General features: G+C 41.8%; 2 protein-coding genes across 2 annotated transcripts; both read left to right on the plus strand.

Annotated features, from left to right (window-relative positions):
• The first annotated feature begins 4,805 nt into the window (after positions 1 to 4,805).
• On the plus strand, positions 4,806 to 5,843 carry LOC110872131 (phylloplanin). The gene is made up of 2 exons (XM_022120907.2): positions 4,806 to 5,056; positions 5,453 to 5,843. The coding sequence occupies exons 1-2, from the start codon at positions 4,858 to 4,860 to the stop codon at positions 5,716 to 5,718; spliced, it is 465 nt and encodes a 154-aa protein (XP_021976599.1). The 5' UTR covers positions 4,806 to 4,857; the 3' UTR covers positions 5,719 to 5,843.
• A 13,149-nt stretch (positions 5,844 to 18,992) lies between these two features.
• Positions 18,993 to 19,800, plus strand: LOC110872132 (phylloplanin). The gene is made up of 2 exons (XM_022120908.2): positions 18,993 to 19,216; positions 19,413 to 19,800. Exons 1-2 carry the CDS (start codon positions 19,042 to 19,044, stop codon positions 19,676 to 19,678), a joined length of 441 nt encoding a protein of 146 aa, XP_021976600.1. The 5' UTR covers positions 18,993 to 19,041; the 3' UTR covers positions 19,679 to 19,800.
• Positions 19,801 to 23,701: the final 3,901 nt, after the last annotated feature.

Consider the following 23,701-nt stretch of genomic DNA (forward strand, 5'->3'; position numbering starts at 1 on the left):
TTGGAGATGGACACGTGGCGATGTGTTATTGGAAGTTGAAGAAATGGGCCCAGTTATAGTTGGTTCCGTATTCTAACTTTATTCCTCTTTGGTTCCAAACTAGAAGCGCACCCCTCCGCGATGCAGCGGGGGCTTGAAGATGTGTTACGAAACCGAGTCAATGTAGCGGTGTTAAAATATATTAACAGATTCTTTTTTCTGGCAAGTTATATTAGGGTGATCTATAAAGTATATTTACTAAGCACAATCATTAAGATAGTAAATCCGCTTTGAGTACAGATTATTGCACCATAAACCATCATTGTCCATTTACCCTTGACCATACCCATACGTTCGAGAATCAAGGTTTGTATACGTTTTGTTTCTAAACATGTGTATGTGGTTGTCGGCTCCCATGCAACTTCACAGATTTTAGATATATGTAACTATGTTAAATGTTTTTTCGATGGTAGACCACAACCACCAAAATCATCACAACAATAGCCACCATAACATCGCATTCGTCAACACCACAACCGTAAAAAATAAAACCACCACCAACCATATAAAAAGATTTTTTGTTACTCATATTGGCACACCTAGAGCAGTATTTAAAAGCCCAAATCCAACGGCCAGTCTTTGACTACGGCCACACAAAGCATCTACTTTTGAATGATCAAATTACGTGATTTCTTCCATCTTTCTTTTCCTTAAGGATGGTTCTTATCAGCAATAAGAAATGCATGAATGCTCCCCTTCACTTCCACCCAACCACACCCAAGATCAACTATAAACCCTTTTTCTCTCATTGTCATTTTCAACTTTGCAACTTCATCCCATTTACCATTATCAGCATAAAAATTACACAAAAGTGTATAATACCCGGCATTTATCCATTCATATTGATCAATCTGATTTTATAGGCATTTCTCTAATAAACATGTAAGCTTCTTCCCATGCACGCAAAAGTAAATCAACTACACAAGCATAATGTTTGAGGTCAAGGACAATACCATAATCTTCTGTTATACCCTTTACCCAAAAAAAAAATCTTCTGTCATAATCTTGTTATAGTCATTAAAATAGTAAATTATATAAACGTCAAAGTAAAAATTGCACATTTGTCCCAACGGGTATTTTTAAGAAATTAACGGGTATACCCGATACCCGTGGGTATGCCCGATAACCGACGGGTAATTACCCGACAGGTAACGGGCCGGGTATGGGACAAAGAATTACAACCGGGTACGGACTTTGGATTACCAATACCCGGCCCAAGCCCCGCCCATTGTCATTCCTAAAAAGCATGAAGCCCTTCTAAAGTGGTACAACAAATGAAACACATGGTACAAGTGGCCCATTGTCATTCCTAAAAAGCATGAAGCCGTTCTAAAGTGGTACAACAAATGAAACACATGGTACAACTTCTATTGCATAAAAATGTTGCAAATTAGAGTATATATAAATTGGAAAATAGTAAATTAAGACCATGAGGTGTGGGTCCCCCGCGCCGCTCGTCCCCTCCGTCGCACACCGCCCCCCCTTCCTTTGTCGCGTCGCAATCGTCCAAGAACAGCCGTTTGGGACAAGGTGTTTGATTGGCTGGATGTTTATCTAGTGGGCCACCATAGAGAGAGAGATTTAACTATTGTGGACTTGTGGGCCAGCATTTTCAGATTTGGGACTATCCTTCACACCCTTGGGTAGTCCCCAAGGGGATGGTCCTCCACCCATTGTGATGTGGCGTCTACGTGACGGGTAGTCCTCAAAGAGACTAAGCAAACTACATCCCATGGTCTAACATGCATTATGTCCATAGGCCAAGGGTTAGATAAGCCTTTTGAACCAATAGGTTTTGGGTTCGATTCTTACAAAAAGACATACCTATATTTTTGGTTTACCTATTTTTTCTTCGCTTGAAAATCGTATCGATTTGGTTCAAAGATGACAAAACTGAGTTACAACTTTTTTTGTTTTGGTTTTAGATCGAAAACAAAATGACCCCGAATTTTAACATGACGTTTATTTATCGGTTCATATTTTGAGTTTCTTGGTTATGTAAGTGTTTGATGTTTAAGTGTTCGCATGGGTGACCAAAAATTGTATGTATGGAAAATCGGAGTACTCCACTTGTCTAGCATTAGACAAAAGAGTGAGGTTACATAAAGAGTGTGATATATGTAATCTAGGTGAAAATACACTATTGTGTTATCTCGTTTTAGGTTTTGGTTTACTTGTTTTTTTCTTTGGTTGAAATCGTATCAAACCCAGTTCAAAGATGACAAACCCAAATTACAACTTTGTTCATTTCGGTTTCAAGTCGAAAACAAAATGACCCCGAATTTTAACAAGACATTTGTTTATCGGTTCATATTTTGAGTTTCTCGATTATGTAATGTTCTAAGTGTTTTGATGTCCAAGTGTTTGCGTGGGTGACAAAAAATATATATATATACATACATATATATATTGTTTGTAAGGAAGGTTGGAGGAATACTCCACTTGTCTACTGGTAGACTCAAGTAAGAGTGAGGTTACATAGAAGTAAGAACAGAGATGATCCAAATATGTTGAGAGATACGAGATTCATGTGCATATGCTTAACTAAAATAGCTACAAAAATTAATAAACAAGCATTTTATTGATTAGTTAGATGTAACCCTTAATAATTTTAATAGCTGTTGATTTAAGTATATATACTCTTTAACCCTCAACAATTCTACAAGATTTTCTCCTTTTTCAGGAGCTTTCACAACCCTGTTAATCCGATTTAGACAAAGATTCTTTCATTGGCTCTAACTACGGTTATAGAATATGAGAGACCAAATCGGTCAGGTTTGTTGGGTCGCCATCACAAATGAAATAGTATGGTGCTTAAACTGTGTTTTTTTTTCAATGGATAGCTTGAATTATTTTTGTGAAGTTGTAAAGATGGTTTGTGACTTTAATAAATGTATACATATGTTGTGTCCTAAATTATATATATTTTTCATACACATCCTCAATCATTTTAAACAGGTTTTTATTACATTAACTGGTTTTAGTTTTTTTTTTTTTTTTTTTTTTTTTTTTTTTTTTTTTTTTTTTTTTCGTATATGATGATTGTTTGGAATAGAATTCGCAGGCTAAAACAAAGTCAAATCATATAGTTTGGACTTCGGAGTTTTACAAGGAAAATAACTTTGGGCTTCAAGCTTAATTGGGTTGAAATAATTGTTCTTGAACATGGAGCAAATGAAATGAACCAAAAGCGTGAGAAATCAAGATGGTAAAATGGGCTTGGCTTGCGATTAGGCTGCCTACAAAGTACCGCCCACACAGTAAAGAATCAAAAAGAAAATATGTGAGGATCGTGTTGAACACGGATCCCCTAAAATAATTTTTGAGCCTCCCAAACAAACCGGTTTTGTTTCCAATGGACAACAGCCAGTAGTACAGTCAGGATTGACTCAAGGACTTGAATTGTACCTTGGAACAAGAAGTAGGATGTAGAAAAGATTACTGGGATTTTTCATTTGTTTTGATGATTTTTGGTGTATCTTGCAACTAAGTCTCCTCTTGGTTTTTATAGTGAAATCTTGAGGGAGAACTCCATCAAAGTGCGTCATTAAAGCGCCCATCACACACGCGTGTTGGGGTGCAAGTTAAGAGTGTTTCGCACTCTTTGCGACTCCACTAGTGTGTGCTTTCCTGGAACAATAAGCAAGGAGAGCTCCCACTTATATATTACCTTAAGCTTTGGAACAATAAGCAAGGAGAGCTCCCACTTATATATTACCTTAAGCTTTGTCCCTCCTACGTGAGACAAGTTCTAGTTTACCGTTTTCTGTAATATGTAAAATTTTTGCAATTTTGCCAGTTTCAAACATCAACTTTCGAGCGTCAATATCTCATTCATCTTAGCTCCGTTTTGAACTCAATTTGGTTAGTTGCGAAACTCCCACGTGGTAGAACACAAAACCATATATATACATATAAACTCTCAGTTAGATATACATATTGTTGTCCAAATTTTAGAGAAAAAGAATCCGACTATTGTGAAAAAAAAATAGTTTTCACAAAAATTTCCAACTACATATACGAAAGTCATATGCAATGATCATGTGTGTCATGCTTAACTAACACAACTACAAAAAACAAACAAACAAATATTTTCTCAATTAGTTGTAACCATAATAATCTGAATAAACATTGATTTAGGTATATAAATTCTTCAGTCCTTAACAAATCTAGAAATTTTTTCTCCTATTTAAGGAGTTTTCACACTCCTGTTAATCGGGGTTTTGACAAAGTTTCTTGCCTTAACCTCTAACTACAGTTTTAGAAAGTGAAAAACCAAATCGCAGTCACAAATGTTTGGTTTGGTGTTATAAATGTCATCTTTTTTTCAAATGGATAGTTTGAATTATTGTTGTTGAGTTATAAAGATTGATTGTGACTATACTACATGTATATAGAAAATTTAGTAAAGAACATACTACTGAAATGTTGTGTAAACATAGAAGATCAGAGGCACAATAATGTAAATGTGAAGGAACACATACACGCATGATAAACAAATAAATGCTAGTTGATAAAACACACCAATATTATTATGATGCTTAACTAAGAAAGGGATAACTCAAATGAAATGTATAGCCTGTGTAAACTAAATAATACATTAATACCACAACTTGCATGCAACTATGTGAAAGTCAAATGTGCTTAAGAGTTTCATTCATAAAAGTCTACATATATTTGATAACCATTAACAACTAATGGTTTGGTTTTCAAACAAGTCGAGAGTGGTGTGCTCTAACTTTCCTTATAAATAGGCAATTCTTGATATTAGCATTGTATCAGTCCCTTGATTGTAAGCACACTTGCTCTTTTACATCAATGGCAATGAAATCGATCATCTTAATCACCACGTTGGTTGTTTTAGCGGCAACACAAGCTCAAGCTCAGGGAATTCTTTCCCCGTTTCTTCCCCCGATTCCCGGAGTTGGAATTGTGCGCACGTTAAACGTCAGCGGAATTCTATCTTGTTCAGTGAATGTTACTGTTAATGCCACAAACCCACCCCCTCCTTTCGCAAGTAAGATCACCATTCCTATAAAAAAAAAAATTAATGTTTGCCAAACTTTGAAAAGAAGAATATGTAAAACTATAATGATTGATGTCACTTAACTCGTTATATTGCGTAGTGATTAAAGTATTCAAAATGAATTGTTTTTCCAAGTGATAACACAAAAGATTAGATCGATCCTACTGCTTCTTTATCTATTTTTTTGCTTTTGTTGACCAAGTTATTAGTTAATTAGCATGTTAAACATATAACTCTAAAATAACTATTAATCAAACTTTTCGGGTAACAGGTTTATTAAAACATAGACGATTACAGACTAATGGCAGGTTGACGGGTAACAAGCCATTAAAAACAAATCCAAAATGGATGCACACATGTAATATCTACATATTTCCTTGTTCACAGATGCTACGGTCCAACTAGTATGTGGTGGAATTGTGGTAGCTTCAAACACAACAAATGCCTCAGGAGCATTCAACATGGTAGTGAACCAAGCTATAGTTTCTTTAACCAACATTTTATCATCTTGTATCCTACGTGTTCCTACGCCACTCTCGACTTGTAACGCAACTCTGCCATCAAGCGGAACTCTACAAGCGCCGCTAGTATTTCTGAGGAACATCGCTGGTGGTATTGTGGATATCCTTTCGGGGATATTCACATTGACCTGAGTTTGATCATTTGATCAGTTAGCTTCACTATGATATAATGTATGAATAAATGAGGATTGTGTTTAGCAACATAATATATACCTCTATATAATGCATGAATAAATGAAGCTGTTGACTTATATTAAGTGTGTGTGTGCTCAAGATTTTTGTTGATTTACATGTTTTTTTTTTTTCTCAACTTGATTAAAAACACTGATTTTATTCGACCATATGAATGATTCTTAATGCAAAAGCTACACTTCACATATTATACAAACGTATAAAAGTACAAATACCGGGTATAGCCTAATAGGATACAACCGTACCCGGGTTTTTGTAGGAACCGGACCAGGCATAGAATATTAGGAGAATACCCACTTAAACCGGTTCGGTATGGTCGGCTACAGGTATACGCGGAACCGGGTAAGAATCAGATATGGATTGAAAATTTAAATACTACCATTGGAAACGGATTCCTACCGGTAATATAGCCGTTTGGAACCGCTTATGTTTTTTGTATCAACAACAATGGCAAGTAACGAAGATGTTGTTTTGGTGCTTGAAACCAAAAGAAACCCCGAGGTTTGGTCCCACTACGACTTATCTCTAGTGTCAGACAACAGCGAGATGGTTCGGTGTAATATTGTGCAGGTATTGTGAGAAGTTTTTGAAGCATACCCTTAAACATTGTCTGGCGAAAAAAGCTAAAAAAAAAAGAAGGGGAATCATCCGGATCGACTAGCCAAAACTTTAAGTGTTTTATGTATAAGTGCTTAAGTTACACTTTATATGTTACTTGTTTTAATTTATTGTTAACTTTTAATGTTTAAACTTAGGTTGTAATGTTTGATGTGTAATGTTTAATGTATAATTTTAATAAAAAACATATATATTAAAGATAGTTAACATTAAATATAGGGTTATTGGATTTTAATACTGTTAAGTTTCACCTGTTGCCCGATAATAATCTCAACTTTAAAAATTCCTTCCAACAATCCCAACTTATAAAAGATTAGCATCCATTGATCTTTTTCTAACATATAAGAATTTGGTATTCTCAATAGATTCAAGTGCACATACAGACTACGTAATTGATTTAGTGCACCTATATTAGAAAATGATAAATAGGGGCCAAATTTTTACAAGTTGTGATCGTTAGATAGAATTTTTATAGTTGGGATTATTATCAGCTTTAGGGTTCCACTATAGGGTTCCAAATTCCAAGCTTGGTAAATGATCTTCTATTAACTCGCTCATACGCGGCTATTGATTCTTAAACAACATGTTCATCGTCATTTACGTCTTCCAACTCGTCCATCCGTTAGCGGTAAATTTCATGAAATTTTCGTATCGGTTGGGCTATGTTTATGATGTTTGCTTTGAGATCATTACTTGTGACAACGGGCCAGTGGGGAGGCCCACTTCACCCGCTTTGGACTATTTCTTTGGAAGCCCAATTACACAAAGGCCCACAAAATGGAGTTATCTTGCCCACTAAGGTTTCTCCTCCCTTTGTAACGGGCGGGAAACAGCTAAGAGGGGCAGAGCTCATTAAATGCTCGATAAGAAAAGGATCATGTCTGAATCATCGTACTTCTCCGGCTGGTCATTAATGAAGGAGATTATCCCACCGTTGGGGGTCAGACACGTGTCTGCACCTCCCGAGAACTTCCAAAAACCGTCGGATCATGTGTGGGAAACCCTTAACAAGATAAGAACCTGCTGTTATATAAGAAAGGATATCAAGGAGCCAAGGCAGGTATGATCTCCGGCATTCTCTCATTTACTACACTCTCATTTATTCTCTTCTCATTAAACTCCGACAAACATTCTCCACATTTAATACACACACGTATTAATTAGATTCACACCAAAGAAGGAACCTTCTGGCGAATATACTCACCGGAAGAAACTCCTCTCATTTCCTGGCAAGTTTACTTATTCTCACGCCGGAGCTTGGTCACGGATCCCCCTCCCGGGGTCCCCCGTGGCGAGGCTAACAGTTTGTTCTTTTGTAGCAAGCAAGGATAAAAGCTCTTGACGTCAACGAAGATCCAGCTAACGTCAGCCAGAAGTTGGGTATTCGACATTGGCGCCATCCGTGGGACATCAGCTTGCCCGGTGTTCCCACACCAACACTCGACGTCCAAAGAGCGGCTTATCCCATCTAGAACAACATGGCAACCCCACATAACTCACGTGTCACTCAAACGGCACAAAACGATCTAGACAAAGTCACCGTAGAAGATATTACCCATGAAGAGGGTAACGAGAACCAGGTAGAGAACCCGGAAGGAACGGAACATATTACTCCTGACTTTGTGGCCATGCACAGAGAGAAGTTAACAAAGTATCTCGAAGATTTAAAGAGACAAGAGAAGCTCGACAGCCTCAGGGCTAGACTTTCTTTTGACACACCCTCCAACCAGGAAGGAACGAACCTCCAAAACAAGAACAGCAATGGTGACCAGCTGGAGACGTTTATGACTGCCCTGAGGCAGATGTCCTCTGAGGAAAGGGAGGATCTTATCACAGGCCAGAAGTCCAAAGAAAAAGGCAATTTTGGTGATAGTGGCTTGGATCAGCCATACCTACCACGGGACTTAGCCGAGGTCTCAAAGTTCACACGAAGAATCGCAGAGGCACCTATGCCCCCCAAGACGAAGTTACCCCCAGGCTTTGACCGTTACGATGGAACAAGGGACCTCGAGGATCACCTGCATGCCTTCCGGGGAGCGGGACAACTAGGAAGATGGCCCATGCCAGTATGGTGCCACATGTTCGTGCAAACCCTGACGGAGGGGGCCCGGCTTTGGTTTGACAGCCTTCCCCCGGGGAGTATAGATAGCTATGAAGAGCTAAGCGAGAAATTCCTCGGGAACTTTGGCCAACAGAGAAAAGTGGTTAAAAATCCAAACGAGATCCTTCACATCAGGCAAAGGGATAACGAGCGAATAGATCAATACATGGAGAGGTTTGTTAAGGAAAGCATGAACATCAAAGACGTCCCAGAGGTCATGAAGATCAGTAGTTTCATAAACGGGTTGAAACATGCACAGCTGTGTGAGAAACTGTGAGAAGAGTTCCCCCACTCTTTCGACAATCTGATGGACAGAGTCAGGGCTTTCGTCCGGGGAAAGGATACGGTCAGCAAAGCGAAGGAGACAGATGTCACGCCTCGGAGGGTCACTCCGGCTTCGAGGCCCCCTGATAAAGGTACACCTTATTCCCGGAAGCCAACCTTTGATAGAATGTTGCATGACAGGGCAAGGCCCTCATACTCCCCGTATAGACCCCGAGGGAGAGGTCCCCCCTCTTACCCTGATGGCTTCACTCCTCTCACCAAGACCCCAAGTGAGATACTGGCCACAGAAAGGGTAAAGAACTCCTTCCCGAGGCCACCACCCATAAAACCAGGACCGAAGGCACAACCAAACGAATATTGTGATTTTCACAAGGGCTTCGGGCATAAAACCGACGACTGCATGTACCTGAAAAGGGAAATAGAAATCGCGGTGAAAACAGGGAGGTTGGCCCACTTGATCAAAGAAATCAAGGAGGGGGGGGATCGCAAGGGAAGAGATGCAAGGGAGCCGGGGAGGGCAGATGTTGATATGATTAGAAGGAGGAACGAATTCGATACCACCAGAAGTGTAAAAGCCAGGATCCTAGGCTCCCCGAACTGCATGAAAGCTCCCACCCTTATGCCATACCTAGAAGAAAATGAGGTACAACGACTCCCCCTGAACATCTCAGCCATAATAGCCGGTCACAAGGTGTCTCGAATACACGTGGACGGAGGGTCAGGCGTCGAGGTAATATACGAGCATTGTTTCCTCAGATTCGACAGTGATGTAAGAGACAGATTGGAAGAAGATTCCATCCCCTTGGTGGGATTCAACAACAGTGTGTCACATCCCCTGGGAAAGATCAGGCTCCCATTCACAGTTGGGGTAGGGGATCGGGTCCGAACGATAAATCTAACCTTCACAGTGGTCAGGGCACCCTCAAAGTACAATGCGATCTTAGGAAGACCCGGAATTGGAGATTTGCAGGCACAAGCATCCACCCCCCACGGGGCTTTAGTGTTTCAAACACCAAAGGGTCTTGCATGGGTTAAATCTGCTTATGAAGTAGTCTCCTCCGTATCCAAAGGAGAAGCACCAGGAAAACCCCAGGAAAATGGGGTGGAAGAGTGGGTCCTCTGTGACAGATTTCCAGAGCAAACGATCAAGGTGGGAAGCCATTTAAGTGATAAATGCAAGAGTGCCCTGAAGGAGTTGCTCCTACATAACATAGATGTGTTTGCATTTCAACATGGGGACATGACGGGAATCCCCAGGAGCCTAACTGAGCACCGGCTCAACACCTTCATATGGGCGAAACCAGTGAAGCAGAACAAGCGGAGCATGGGACCTAATAAAAGGAGGGTTGCTTGTGAAGAAACCCGAAAGTTGCTCAAGGCTGGGATAGTCAGAGAAGTTAAATACCCATCCTGGATCGCCAACCCGGTCATGGTTCAGAAGAAGGACGGGGGGTGGAGGATGTGCATCGATTTTCAAGACCTAAATAAAGCATGTCCCAAGGACTGTTATCCTCTCCCGGAGATAGACACCCAGGTGGACTCTTTGTCTCAGTACCCCCTGAAATGCTTCCTGGCCGCCTACAAGGGATACCACCAAATCCAGATGTCAATAGAGGACGAGAAAAAGACCGCCTTCATCACAGATGAGGGGATGTTCTGTTATACCAAGATGCCCTTCGGCCTCAAGAATGCTGGGGCCACATATCAGAGGTTCATGAACACCTTGTTTAGGGAGCAACGGGGAAGGAACTTAGAGGTGTACGTTGACGACATTGTTATCAAGAGCTTGACAGAAACGGCCATGATAAATGACATAGCCGAGACCCTCAACACCATGCAGGATGTAAACATGAAGCTAAACCCCGGGAAATGATGTTTCGGAGTAGAGGAAGGGAGCTTCCTGGGAGTAGTGGTCACCAAAGGAGGAATCAAAGCAAACCCGGAGAAGACCCAGGCTGTAGCCGAAATGCGATCTCTCAGGTCCCTGAAAGATATCCAGCAGCTAAACGGGAGACTGATAGCGTTAAACCGTTTTTTATCAAAGGTAGCCGACAAGACCCTTCCCTTCATGAAAGTGTTGAAGGACTGCCTCCAGACCAACAAGTTTAACTGGACCGCGGAGGCCGAGATGGCCTTTCAGCAGATGAAAGCCTACATCTGTAAGCTCCCGACATTGGCCACCCCGATACCCGGGGACCCGTTGCTTCTGTACCTATCCGCCTCGAATACGACCATAAGTGCGGTCATGATGGTAGAACGGGAGGGGAAACAGATCCCCATATATTTCATTAGCAGAACGCTTAAGGGACCTGAGGAGCGATACATGCCTTTGGAGAAGCTCGCGTTGGCTCTAGTCTTCGCATCCCGAAGACTCAGGAGGTATTTCCAAGGGCACAAGATCACCTTGATGACCGATCAACCCCTACAGAAAGTGCTTAGGAAGCCGGAGCTATCAGGATGACTGGCTAAATGGGCTGTGGAGTTAGGAGAACACTCTCTAGAATTTAAGCCCAGAACGGCCATGAAAGGACAAATACTGGCCGATTTCTTGGCAGAAGTCCCTGAAGACGAAGAGAAGGAGCTATTAAAATGGGAAGCTTTAGAGAAAGAAGAAAGAGAAAGGGAAGACGAGGCTGTGTGGAAATTACTCACCGACGGAGCATCCAGTGAAGAAGGAAGTGGGGCAGGCATCACACTGGTAAGCCCCGAGGGGGTCGAGCTGACATATGCCATAAGACTGGATTTCGAGAACACCAACAATACTGCAGAGTATGAGGCCCTCCTGGCAGGGATGAGGCTCGCACAAAAAATGAAAGCAAGACACGTAGAGGCCAGCACTGACTCACAGCTGGTAGTGAAACAATACCAGGGAGAATATGAAGCCAAAGACGGCACCATGGCCCAATACGTGGCAAAGGTTAAAGAGATGGCTAAGGCATTCAAAACTTTCAAACTGGAATATATCCCTCGTGGGAGGAACAGGAAATCTGATGCACTCAGCAAGCTGGCCTCGGTGGCATTCGACCACCTCGCGAAGGAAATCAAGGTGGAGGTCCTGACATCCCCTTCCCTTAACGGAACAGAAGTTGCTACGGTTGAGAGTCCTCAAGAAACATGGATGACCCCGATTATTAAATTCCTCCGAGACGGAATTGTGCCCGAGGGGGAATGGGCAGCTAGAAAGATAAGGGTCAGAGCCCTGCAATATGAGCTAATCGAAGGGGAGCTATATCGGAGGTCATATCTGGGCCCGTCCTTGAAGTGCGTTGACATGGAAGAGGCTGAATATGTGGTTAGGGAGATGCACGAGGGGATTTGCGTGATGCACTCAGGACCAAGAACAATAGTGAGAAAGGCAATGAATGCGGGGTTTTACTGGCCACGAATGTACGAAACAGCATCTGAGGAAATCAAGAAGTGTGACAACTGTCAAGTGCATGCACCGATGACCCACCGGCACAAACACCCCATGGTACCAGTATCAACATCCTGGCCGTTCCAGAAATGGGCCATCGATATAATCGGGCCTTTCCCGGAGGGCCCGTGAGGAATCAAATACGTGGTGGTAGCCATTGATTATTTCACCAAGTGGATCGAAGCGAAGCCCTTGGCAAAGATTACTGGAGAACAGATGAGAAGGTTCGTGCTGGATAACATCGTATGCAGGTACGGGGTCCCGAGGGAGTTGGTGAGTGACAACGGGGTCCAATTTGCCGGAAGACCCTTCAAACCATGGTGCGAGCAGATGCGGATTCAACAAGTGTTAACTTCCGTCACCCATGTCCAGAGCAACGGGTTGGTGGAGAGAGCCAACCAAAGCGTCATCAAAGGAATGAAGGGAAGGCTCGGAAGGAAACAAAAAGATTGGCTGGAAGAACTTCCATTTGTGCTATGGGCATACAGGACCACCCCCAAGAGTTGCAATGGGGAAACCCCGTTCAGCCTTACCTACGGGACGGAGGCTGTCATTCCTGCTGAGATCGGATCCCCGACCGCCCGGATGAAGCTTCGGGATGAAGAAAACGAGCAGGACCTCAGAATGAACCTGAACTTGTTGGAAGAAAGAAGGGAAATAGCAGCAGTCAAGGAGGCCCAATACAAAAGCTCCTGGGGAGTTATTACAACACTAGGATGAAGAAGCTCAACCTCGTCCCAGGGGATCTAGTCCTTAGGGCCAACGAAGCCAGTTTGCAAGAAAACACTGGGAAGTTAGGCCCCAACTGGGAGGGACCCTACCGAGTCACATGGGCAAATGGTAAAGGGACCTGCAAGTTAGAGACGCTTGAAGGCAAGGAGGTCCCCAGGACCTGGAACCTCATGCAAGTTAGGAAGTATTATGTGTAAGGGATTCATCCCCAAAGAAAACGGCCAAGAGCCACTTTTGTAATAGCTAACTGTTAGTACGGGGATCCCCCAAAAAACAGACCTTTTGTGAACAATCTATGATGGGAAGTGTAAACCCCTAAAGATTAAATGAAGAACGGACAGAACATGTCCCATTTTGAAAAAGCAATGGACACTGTACCTAGGCAGACGTGCCCAGGAACACCATTAAATCTAAAACTAGAACAAACGAACACACGTGTACAAGGCATCCAAAACATGTCAAAAGCCCGGCCGTGGGGCTGATAAGGGTCTAGCTAACCCTAAACGGACAAAACAAGTTAAAAACATAACGCCACATTATAAACTTGTCCACCGATTGGCCTCGAACAGACAATCATAGTTTAACAAAACAAACAGAAAATACAAATACACTCGTACATACAAAACTACGAAAGGGGAATCTGCTTTATTAAACACAAAATATATGCACAAAGAAAGGCCTCAATAGCTTTGGCAAAAATCAGTAGGATGCAAAAATTGCAAGTACAACAAGATGAAACAAAAACACAGCTCCTCGCTAAACGGTCTGAAAGTGTCCAGGGAAGCACCAAGCTGACCTCCGGTAAGAACCCCTGCAAAACAAACGAACAAGAAACAGGCAACAAAGCAAAGAAGCAGTACACAACCATAGCCCATATGATCAAAAGTTGAGGTGATCCCCGACATAAAGGACCCCTCCTAGACAGTCAAACAAAACACACAAGTATCCTAAGGTAAGTAAAAGTTATTACAACCATATCGAAATGTATCAAGTGTTTGGAATTCATTGGGGATCACCCCCGGAAAGAGATGGTGGAGACGAAGGACCGGCAAAGGAGAACAGGGCTTTCAATTCATCAATAGAGATCAGGGGATGCTCCAGGATTTTCCCAAGGACGGCCGGGGTCTTACGCCCAAACTCCTCATTCAGCTTGGACAACCTCTTTTTTGCCTTAGAGTTATAAAGAGGAGTCTCCTTTCTGCCCAGGCCTTGAGCAGAATAGGCATAGCCGTCCTTTAATCCCGCCTGGTAGCCAACATCCCTATATGCCCTGTACACCTCCTCCAGGCCACTTTTGAAGTCCTCCGATTGAGCGACAGCAGCGAGAAAAGCCCCAAAACCCTCAGTAATCAGCCAATGCGTCTCCCCTGCCAATCGTTGGTTGTCATCGGAGGTTATCCCATAATCTGCATACATGGTATTGAGCTGCTCCTGCGAAACGGAGCCAACTTCCTTCAAATGCTTCAGCTCAGCAGCAAGCTCCTCCTTCTCCTCAACCAACGATGCCATCTCCCGCTCCCAAGCTCATTCCTTCCTCTCAAGCATAGCTCCAGCCCCCTAAACAAAGGATCAGTAAGTAAATATAAAAAAAAGGAAGGGGGGAGAAGGCTATGTACCTTCTCCTCCTGCAATCTCCTATCGGCATCAACCACCTGGCACCTAAGCCCAGCAGCAATCGACTGAGAAGCCTTAAGCTCAGCCTTAAGCCCTTCGTTTGCCCTCCTCAGATCGTCGATCCTCTGCAACATCCCAGCACCCCTAAAAAAGCTTTCACACAGGGACATGCTGTACTGATCTTCAAAAAGGTCATCCCTCAGAGCAGAGTTTACAAATTTGTGTGAGGGAGGAACAACATGGTTTAGAAAGTCCCTAGCAGCTTCAGGAGTCCCTATCACGGAAGAACTAGTCACCTTCCATTTAAGGACATAAGTAGGGGGGATGGCATTGGCAAACAAAGGAGCAAGAGGGGATCGATATGCAGGACCTTCGAGGAGAGTGGGTTTGCTAGTCCCAGTAGCATGAGAAGGAGAAAGCTCGAAAGCTGAGGAAAAGCGAGCCACCCCCACCTCAGAAGCCTTATCCCGGACACGAGAAGGAGAGGGACCAGTGGGAATTTATATAGGCTCCCTAGAACTCCCCTAAGAAGTAAGAAAAAGAACAACCAGAAACGAGGCAGAAAGACAAAGAAAAAATGAGATCAAGGAAAGAGAAAGCTTACCAACAAAGGAGCACTCACTAAGCTTGAGGACCTCAAGTGTTAAGACAGGGAACCTTTGACCCCAGCGGGAGGAAGATCAGAAGCAGCTTTAGATGAAGGGGGAAGTTTCTGACCACTGGCACTCCGAAGCCTCTGACGGATGTTACGGGGTGCAGGAGCTGGCTGAGGACTGGCCGATCTCCTCTTACGAACTAACTGGATTTCCACGTCTTCGTAGTCACTTTGACAGGAGGGATGAACAGGAGGAAAGTCAGGAGAACTCTCCTCCTCATCAGAAGGATTCTCCTCATCACCACCCAAGGCAGTATAGCCTCCGGCCTGGGCGGATCCCCCCGTAACCTGCACCTCTGCATTCAACCTAGGATCAACCTCATTGTCAACCACATACTTCACATCTTTGGAATCACCCTAAAGAAGCCTCCACAAAGTTATCTCTACATAAAAAGAAGACACTAAAGATGACTACATAATCTTCAAAGACATAAAAAAGAGGATGACTATAAGCAACAAATCAAGAACAAAGAAGTACCTTTCTTGCCGAAAAAAGCCCTCGGACGAACCGGATAAGAGGGGCTCAACCCCCCCATGGCAAGCATCCCCTCAGAGAAAGTGAATGCCCTCGTCGGGTTATCGCACATCCGTTTCCACTGAATGGTCTCGGTTGCAGAAAGAGTAGGGACAATGTCTTTGATCGCGGCATCAAGATCCTTTGGCAAAGGGGATTCCGGCAACATAGCGGCAGAAACGAAGATGAATCTGCTCTTCCAGTCCTTTGGATAAGTGGAAGTGGGCATAAAACTGTAACAAGGCCTCGAGACATTGTTTTGTCGTTTCGCGAAAGTAAACCAATCTCCGTCTGAAATAAGCCTATAGAACATGCAAAACAGAGGAATAGAGGGCTCCCCTGAGATAGCTGCACAGGATAATTCAAAATGAACCACCCTCATAAACCCTAGAGGATGAATCTGAGAAAAATGGACACCGAAATGACGAAGCAAAGAGATTTTGAAAGCAGAGAGCGGATAATGAACCCCACAGGAAGAGAAAGCTAGTATATAAATGGGTATCCGGTCTGCCGTGCACTCTGCCGACTCACTGGGGCCAGGCAAGGAAGGAGAGAATCGATCTGGAATGTTGTATGCCTCAACGAAGGACTTCAAGTCCTTCGCCGTCAGTATGGACCTTATCGAGGACCGGCCACTGCGACTCATGATCGGAGAAAACTGTAATTCAGGGAAATGGCCACAAAGAGGAAAAAGGAGTTGAAGTGTTTGAGTAAGAAATCGGAAGGGACAAACAGGGTATTTAAAGAGGTATCGCTGACATGCAGGTAACTGTCACATCAATGGTCCCTTCAAAATTCAAATAAAGGGCACGTGTTACTAGGGGATTAACTCCCGCTATAGGCATCCGGCGATGTTATGATTAGTGGGAACGATAGACCGTAACTGACTCGGAGTGGGCCCACCAAAAGAAAAACCACCCCTTTTAAGCGGTTGTAACTCAGCCCCGGATCATGAGCCTCGGGTCTCAGAACCAGGGACTAAAGATGACTTGACGACGGGCCAGTGGGGAGGCCCACTTCACCCGCTTTGGACTATTTCTTTGGAAGCCCAATTACACAAAGGCCCACAAAATGGAGTTATCTTGCCCACTAAGGTTTCTCCTCCCTTTGTAACGGGCGGGAAACTGCTAAGAGGGGCAGAGCTCATTAAATGCTCGATAAGAAAAGGATCATGTCTGAATCATCGTACTTCTCCGGCTGGTCATTAATGAAGGAGATTATCCCACCGTTGGGGGTCAGACACGTGTCTGCGCCTCCCGAGAACTTCCAAAAACCGTCGGATCATGTGTGGGAAACCCTTAACAAGATAAGAACCTGCTGTTATATAAGAAAGGATATCAAGGAGCCAAGGCAGGTATGATCTCCGGCATTCTCTCATTTACTACACTCTCATTTATTCTCTTCTCATTAAACTCCGACCAACATTCTCCACATTTAATACACACACGTATTAATTAGATTCACACCAAAGAAGGAACCTTCTGGCGAATATACTCACCGGAAGAAACTCCTCTCATTTCCCGGCAAGTTTACTTATTCTCACGCCGGAGCTTGGTCACGGATCCCCCTCCCGGGGTCCCCCGTGGCGAGGCTAACGGTTTGTTCTTTTATAGCAAGCAAGGATAAAAGCTCTTGACGTCAACGAAGATCCAGCTAACGTCAGCCGGAAGTTGGGTATTCGACAACTTGAACGGTGGTTTCAAACCTCATTTTCTCGTCAAATCTCTCCTTAAGACGAGGCCAAAATCAAGGACCACATTCAAACGTTGTACCCTCTGTTCGTAAGTATTAGGTCTTATTTTGAGACTTCTAGCAAGCAGCTAGCCCCAAAGCGTACTCCTCGTCATCACCCCAACCTTTTCATATTTTGAGACTTCTAGCAAGCAGCTAGAATGATTGGAAACAAAGAAAACCAATTACCTAATCTGCTTTCAGTTCAAAACCAAACCGAATATTTAATTATGTTCAGCTTTAAATGGTTTCGTTACAGACGATTTGATCAGGTTGAAACTGAATATTGAACACCCCTAGTTTAGATATTCTTAAAAACAAAATGTGAGGTATTAAACTGCAACAATAGCAAAAAAATACGAAAACGCTTCAACTTATCCATGAAAAGACCGACAAGAAACCATGAAAGCAAGCTTATGCATGTTCACAGTTTTCGGTACAGATGATTTAATCAGGTTTCTTGCCTTAACCTCTAACTACGGATTTCAGAAAATGAAAAACCAAACCGGCTCAGTCTGTTTCACAGTCACAAATGTTTGGTTTGGTGTTACAAATATCCTTTTTGTTCAATGGATAGTTTGAATTATTGTTATTGAGTTATAAAGATTGATTATGCCACTAGTACATGTATATAGAAAAATTAGTGACAGTTACTAAAAAGCATACTAGTAAAACGTTGTGTAAACATGGAAGAAAATAGGCATAATATTAAGAGAAATTTACGAAAAATAGCCAAGAATAAGTTTGACTTGCCAAAATGGCCACCTCATGCGTCGGTGGAGCAGGGCATCACCGATTACGAGATACCTTATGCGTCCTTAAATATAGAAGTGACACGTGTCCATGACTCATCCCATCATCCCATGCGTCCGTGACTCATCTCACGAGTCCTTAAATATAGAAGTGACACGTGTCTCAATGGGATGCATGGGATGTCTCACAGACGCATGGGATGAGTCGGCAACGCATGGGATGATGGGATGAGTCACGCACGCATGTGATGATGGGATGAGTCACGGACGCATGGGATGCCTCAAATCTCGCTAAAAGTAAATTATATGAGTCACGGACGCATGGGACGCATGGATGTCATTGAGACACGTGTCACTTGTATATTGGCGGACACATGAATCAGCCCTGCAGACGCAAAAGGTGTCTCGTAATCAGTGATGCCCTGCTCCACCGACGCATGAGGTGGCCATTTTGGTAAGTCAAATTTATTCTTGGCTATTTTCGTAAATTTCTCTAATATTAAAAGACATACACGCATGATAAACAAATAAATGCTAGTTGATAATAACACCCCCAATATTATTATGATGCTTAACTAAGAAAGGGATAACTCAAATGAAATATTGAAATGTATAGCATTTATACCACAACTTGCATGCAACTATATGGAAGTCAAACGTGCTTAAGACTTAAGAGTTTGATTCACAAAAGTCTCCATTTATTTGATAACCATTAACAACTAATGTTTTGGTTTTCAAACAAGTGAAAGCTAAGTTGTGCTCTAACTTCCCTTATAAATAGCGTAATTCTTAGAATTAACATTGTATCAGTCTCTTGATTGTAAACACACTTGCTCTTTTACATCAATGGCAATGAAATCGATCATCTTAATCACCGCGTTGGTTGCTGTTTTAGTAGCAACACAAGCTCAAGCTCAATTTAATTTTCCCGGAGTTGGATCTAGGTTAAACATCAGCGGAATTCTGTCTTGTTCAGCGAATGCTAATGTTAATGGCACAAACCCAATCCCTCCTTTCCCAAGTAAGATCACCGTTCCGGCTTTATAGTTCATACATTCATCGCATCCTTTCAAAAACTTGTAACGTTTACCAAATTTTGAAAAGAAGAATACGTAAAACTATAATGATTTAAAGTTATATATACACATTGTATAATAAATTGGTGTCACTTAGCTCATTATTTTACGTGTGATATCTATATATTTCGTTGTTCACAGATGCTGTAGTCCAACTAGTATGTGGTGGAAATGTGGTAGCCACAACCACAACAAATGGCACGGGAGCATTCAGCATCTTTTTGAGCCAATTTCAAGCTCTTCTTAGCACCATTTTATCAAATTGTATCCTACGCGTTCCTACACCGCTCTCGAATTGTAACGCAACTCTGCCATCAAATGGAACCCTACAAGCGCCGATACAATTCCTAGGGAACTCCATTCGTGGTGTTTTGAATTTTACTTCGGGGCCATTCACAAGGGGCTGAGTTTGATCATTTGAGTTAGCTTCGCTATGATATAATGTATGAATAAATGAGGATTGTGTTTAGCAACATAATATACACCTCTATATAATGCATGAATAAACGAAGCTGTTGACTTATATTAAGTTTGTGTGCGCTCAAGATTTTTGTTAGTTTACATGTTTTTTTTTTTTTTGTCTCAACTTGATTAAAACCCTGATTTTATTCGACCATGCCATTGAATTTACGAGTCATGAATGATTTTTTATGCAAAAGCTACCCTTCTCCTATTATGCAAACACATAAAAGTACTAATATATATGTTACAATTATAGATATAACATAACGAACTAAAATTATCATGACCCAACTCTCCAAGTCTCTTGTTGTATGAAAAAAGTTATATGTGATTTGTAATTCTGGCGAATATACATTGTTGTGGTACCTATTTTTCCGGTTTCCCACGCAGGGGGGGGGGGAATTCAGTAGTGTTATGTATGTACGTTTTGTATAGAATTTTTTAGGTATATACGTTTTGACCCCCCCCCCCCGGTTTTATAAAAAAAATTACTTATATAGAATTTTTAGTTTCGGTGACTTCCGACCCCCCGGTGGAAATTTTCAAGCTTCGCCACTGTTCCCACGGGTTCTGTTATTATATAAGCGTTGTTCAAAAACATAAAATGTTTAATTTGTGGTTCAAAAAGGAAGATCCATAGCCAATGCATGCTTTTTTTAACAGTGAAAGTATGTATATAGTAAATGAATAGAATGATTAGAAACGAAGAAAACCAATTGTCTAATCTAGTTGCAGTTCAAAACCAGATTAAAACGGAATATTTAATTATGTTCGGTTTTAAATGGTTTCGGTATGGTTTGATTGGGATGATACTGATTATTGAACTTTGAACACCCGTTGTTTACCCCTTATTTGGATATCCTAAAAAACAAGATGTTAGGTATTAAACTGTAACAATGCCAAAAATATATATACACGAAAATTGATGTGGCACCTTTCAGTTAGTTGGCTTGATGCAATGGTATGCACGTCTTGACTCACAAGTATGAGAGTTGTGAGTCATCTAAGTCAAAGTTGAGTATATGACACATGGTAAGTTTTAATAGATGGCTATTTAGAATATAAAGATGATGATTAACTATTGCGAGAACAAAAAGAACAACTCCAATGACACTAAAATTTGGGATTTAAGGTTCATATTTTTTAAATGTTATGTTTCTTACATTCATATGTATATTATATATACATAAAAAAACCTTATATTTGTAACTACATGTAGATTACATACATGTAGGTAATTTAACCTACACAGCCTACATATGTGTAGGTTATACAAAAAGTGAAAATTTTCCATATTTTGTTTTGAATTATAGTGTAAAAAATAATAAATCTTACATTTGCAACATTTTTATTTACTTTTTAGAGTTTTGGGTTGGAAAAATAGATGATTCATTGTGTTTTGCATGTTCACGCAATATATAATGTTCTGCATAGAATCTTCCTCATATATATAAAAACGTCTACTTTTTAACTTTTTAGATCAGCGGTACCGTTTTTTTCTTTTTTTACATGCTCTTGCAAGTTGTTGTAATAGTCTATTTTACTTTGTGAAAATCTTTTGTTTTAAGATTGCTTTAAGTTATAAATTTATAAATTTAATATTAATTACAAAAAGTCTGGAAAAATGAGTTAGTTACATGGGCTCTCGCCGGAAGCCGATTCCAGTGGAGACTTTGGCAAGAATCACAAAATTTTACGTTACAAATCTTCCTGATAATTGTAGTGGGGCGAATTTGGCTAGAGAAGTAAGGAATTTTGGGGAGATCTTCGATATTTACGTGGCGAGAAAAAGGGATAAGGTTGGTAGAAGGTTTGCGTTTGTTTCTTTGCTAGATGTTAAAGATCGTCGGGAGATGGAAAAAGTGTTATCTTCCATTCGTTTGGGAGAATATAAGCTTAAGGTGAATGTGGCGAGGTTCGTTTTGGAGGAAGGAGAAGTGAAAGAAGACTCGGTTTGTGCATTCGAGAGCCTGCATGGAAGGTCTTTGGTATTGAAAGTTTGTTCTTTGGAGGTCCTGCAAAGAGTTAAGAGATTGTTGGAGGAGATGAAGCTGGGAGAAGGTGAGGTCCGATGCTTGGGAGGTTTTCTGATCTTGATCACGTTTAGATCCAAGGAGCATGCAAAGATGGCTTTGGGGGAATTGGTAGGTCGACCGGAGCTGTTTTGTTCAGTGCTGGTTTGGGAAGGACAAGACCTACCTTTTGAAAGAGTTGCATGGCTAAAGGTTTATGGGATCCCCCGAGCCTTCTAGCCGTTAAAGTTTTTGATAGTATTGGTGTTTTTTTGGTTCGGTGGTCAAAAAACCAACGGTGGATAGAGTGGAGATTGACTCTTCATTCCATTACATCGGTGTTATGGTGGGACATGGAGCTAGGATCAAGGAGGAACTCTTTTTGAAATGGCGTGGTAAAACTCTTAAGATTTGAGTTGAGGAAGACGACAAGGATTGGATATCAGATTACGTTGATGAAGTTGATGATGTCCAAGACGGCGTTCCGATGGAGGAGCCGGAGGTGACCCCGGTGAATTTCGTAAATATGGAAACAGAGGTTAATAAGGAAACGGTTAATGATTGCATTAATTCTCCTAGGATTGTGGAGGCTGATTTGAAGGGGAATATTATGGAAAGTAATAAAGGTGGTGTTATTCAAAGCAATCTGGAAGGTCTAGGGGGCCAGGCAAAATTCCCAAGAGAAAAAAAAAACAATAAAAAGAAGGAGTGTGAGTTGGGCCAGGTTTCAGGGGGATCCGTTTAATTTAAATCCTTTATTGGTAATGATCGGCCCACTAAGGAGCCCAAAAAGGTTGGGCCATCTCAGGAGGATCCGTTTAATTTAAATCCTTTATTGGTCTTAGACCGTAATGTCCTAAAGACTAGAGGGGTGGATTTTGTTCAAGTTTCAAACTCGTTTCAGGCTCTAATCGATGAACATGAGACTCCAATTAGAGAGAAAGCTCAAGATTCTATGGTCGACGGTGGAGATAAGGGGGTACTGTGCAAACAGATGGCACGGACTTGGACAACGAGAAGGTTGAAACTATGGATTTCGGCAGCCGATTAGGAGTGGATTTACATGGCTTCGATCGTATGGTCTCGGGTATAATTGAAGGTGAAGGGTTACAAGCAGGTAAGCGATGAATTTTATGTCGTTAAATGTTAGAGGGCTAGGGGCGGTAGGGAAAGTCCCCTGGGTTAAAGGTTTGGTAGAAAAGTTTAAAGTTGATTTTTTGGGTCTTCAAGAAACGTTACTTTCCGATCCTGAGATATTTGATATGTCTTCGGTTTGGGGTAATGGGGGTTTTGATGCTGATTTAATGGGGTCTAGGGGGAGATCTGGTGGTATGATTAGTATTTGGAACCCGAGAAAATTTAAAAAGTTAAATACTACTTCGGAGAATTGTTTTATTATTACGACTGGGAATTTGGTTGAAGATGGGTCGGTGGTTCATGTGGTGAATGTGTACGCTCCTCAGAAAGTGGGGGAGAAAAGAGTTCTGTGGGAGCGTCTTTTGGGTTTAATGCAGGGTTTGTCGGGGATATGGATTTTTATAGGAGACTTTAATTCTGTTAGATGGGATTGCGAGAGAAAAAATTCTAAGTTTAACAGCAGGGCTGCCCGGGATTTTAATCACTTTATTGAAGAAGCATGTTTACAAGAATTTAAGATGCAGGGTAGTAGATTCACATATCTGACAGGTTGTGGCAAGTCAGCAAAGATGAGCAAGATTGATCGTATGCTTGTTTGTCAAGATTTTTTTAGGTGGCATGGTGCTTGTCTCCGGGCTTTACCGAGGGAATTGTCAAATCACTCTCCTTTACTGTTAACGATTAAAGATTCGAATTTTGGTGCTAGACCTTTCAGATGGTTCAACTCGTGGTTAGATAGGGAAGGCTGTGAAGTGGTGGTTCGGGAAGCATTATCTAGTGTTCCTTTTGCAGGCTCTGCTGAATCAGTGATTATGAAGA

This window comes from Helianthus annuus, chromosome 8 (genome assembly GCF_002127325.2).
Source record: "Helianthus annuus cultivar XRQ/B chromosome 8, HanXRQr2.0-SUNRISE, whole genome shotgun sequence".
NCBI lineage: Eukaryota > Viridiplantae > Streptophyta > Magnoliopsida > Asterales > Asteraceae > Helianthus > Helianthus annuus.